Here is a 2,228-nt window from a genome sequence, read left to right as displayed (position 1 = left end):
TGCAAAAAGAAGTCGTCTTGAACTGCTCACTCTCACCCTCCTGCCATTCTTGTAACAAGGAATACAACCGGGTATTGGTCCCCACGATCACTGGTGTCTCACCTCTCTCTTTCGATAAATCAGGGCACACCAAGGCAATTAAAGGGATCTCCAAAGTGTCACTTTCTTCTGATGATTCTTGATGGCATTTAAGAGTCACTTGTACATAGCCCGAATAGGGATATTTTTCGGCACTAAGTCCCCATATCACGAGCCCGCTGAGCGGTTTAATGGGTACATCAGACAAGTTTTCTTGGTACCAATTTTCAAAGATTATGGACACTTGAGATCCGCTGTCGAGGAGTATTCGGCATGGTTTGTCGTTGATGGTCGCATTCAAATGGCAGGAGGGCCCCACCAAACCTTGAGGCAATTCCCCATTCCACCATGAGTTTCCCATGGCACAGTACGTGATTTCAAGGGAGTCTATGCGGGGTTCATAGGTCTCCCTCTCCCGTTTCCCTGATTCTGGCTTTCTTGGTGTTGCTCATCATTCTCAGTTCTTCTGCCAGGGTTTCTGTATGCATTTCTATTACATTCAAATGCTCGGTGTCCAAATCTTCCGCAATTGAAGCACCCTCTACCGCTTCCTCTGCCCAAGCCTCTCACTGGGGTATAGCTGTTCACATTAGGAGTCTTGGAGTTCTGTTTGGTCAAAAAACCTTCTATCTTTTTATTCTGTTCTTCTAACATTTTAAGAACCTTGCTCTCGAACTCACTGCTTTCTGTCGTATGCTGGACCACCTTCACCTTCTTCACGGTCTTTTCCCTCATTTCGATCAGTGCTTCATCTTGCTTTATGTCTCTGAGTAAATCATTAAAAGTAGGAGGAGGTTCTTGCATTGTTGAGCACCTCAATTTCTGTGCTACAGGGTCACTGGTCAAAGCCCCCCTTAGGAGCTGCTTCATCCGCTGTTTATCGACATCCTTCTTTTCAATCCCTCCTTTGTCCACGATCTTGTACAGCAGCTTGTCTAAACGAATTAGAAAGGTACTCAGCTTTTCTCCGGATTCTTGGAAAGTGTGGTATAAGCGGGATGTTAGATCTCCAACGTCTTCCATGGTTCCAAAGGCATAATCAAGTGCCTCGAAGTAGGTGTCCAATGTGGCATTTGGGTTGCTACGCCGGGCAGCTTGTACTATCCCCATAGCTGGACCCCTCAGACTTTCAACGACTCTTTGCCTTTTTATCTTATCCGGACATTGCCATTCTTCGGCTTGTTGTACGGCCGCTTCTTTCCAAGCTTCATAGTTTTCTTCCCCTGTGGGCACTGGTATGATGCCAGAGAATATGCGCAATCTTCTGTAGCTTCCCTCGTAGTGCCACCTCTCCAGCTGCGTCACTACCCTATCTACTATGACCTCAAACTGTCCGCCATTAACATTGGTGGCCTGACTCTGTCCATCACTATCCTCCCCATCTCTTTCCTCTTTCTCTTTGTCACCATTGGCAGCAGTGGGTGTTCTTGTACTGGTAACCCCCTCTGGTCTTACGGGCCCCATTACATGCCACTTCCTCCCCGTCTCTGCGCTAGCTAAGATCATAGCTGGGATTAAACTGCGATCTAATTCCCTTAAATTTTCTATAAGAAATGCTACCGTCTTCCCCAAATCTCCTCTCCATTTATCCACTATCTTAGCTTTAACAATCCCACACAGTTTGTCTGCTTGTTCCAATATTTCTTCATCTGAGAATTCTGTAAAATTTCCTGCGATTCCTATGCATTTTTTAGGATCTCTATTGTTTTGGATACACCATTCATAAATGTCTATTCCTGTTATTTTTTCCATGTTGTATCCCTGTCTGGTAAACAGGAGATCCTGAAACGTGTATAATCTCAGCTACAGTGCCTCCAAAATGTAACCCCTCCTTTAATGCTATTGGCAGGGCATACCACTGACAGGGTTATTTTGATTTTACTTACTACAGAATTCTCAAATGACGAGAGATACCACCATATTATATAAAAGGTAAGTTTACTTTTCAAAATGTGATTGGTATAACATTACAATGCAAACATTTGTATTCAATAAACAGCTTTCTTATAACTTGTGGCTGTAACAATTTACTTTAACACTAAAACAAGCAGAACATGACAATTCAATAAGTAACTTTGCATGAAATATATACACTCTATAAACTACTATACTCTCTGTATTCCCTATACATATGGTAATGCATGCATTTA

General features: G+C 43.3%; 1 protein-coding gene across 1 annotated transcript; it reads right to left on the bottom strand.

Moving 5' to 3' along the window:
• Positions 1 to 465: 465 nt before the first annotated feature.
• LOC146079387 (paraneoplastic antigen Ma2-like) lies at positions 466 to 1,830 on the bottom strand. Its single transcript, XM_083186187.1, has one exon. The coding sequence runs from the start codon at positions 1,828 to 1,830 to the stop codon at positions 466 to 468; it is 1,365 nt and encodes a 454-aa protein (XP_083042313.1).
• Between the last annotated feature and the right edge of the window lie 398 nt (positions 1,831 to 2,228).

Source organism: Crinia signifera, chromosome 1, assembly GCF_055691185.1.
Source record: "Crinia signifera chromosome 1, ASM5569118v1, whole genome shotgun sequence".
Taxonomy (NCBI): domain Eukaryota; kingdom Metazoa; phylum Chordata; class Amphibia; order Anura; family Myobatrachidae; genus Crinia; species Crinia signifera.
This window is presented reverse-complemented; position numbering and strand designations above follow the sequence as displayed.

Coding starts and splice junctions, on each gene's coding strand:
- LOC146079387 (XM_083186187.1), bottom strand. CDS start 1,830: ATGGAAAAAATAACAGGAATAGACATTTATGAATGGTGTATCCAAAAC.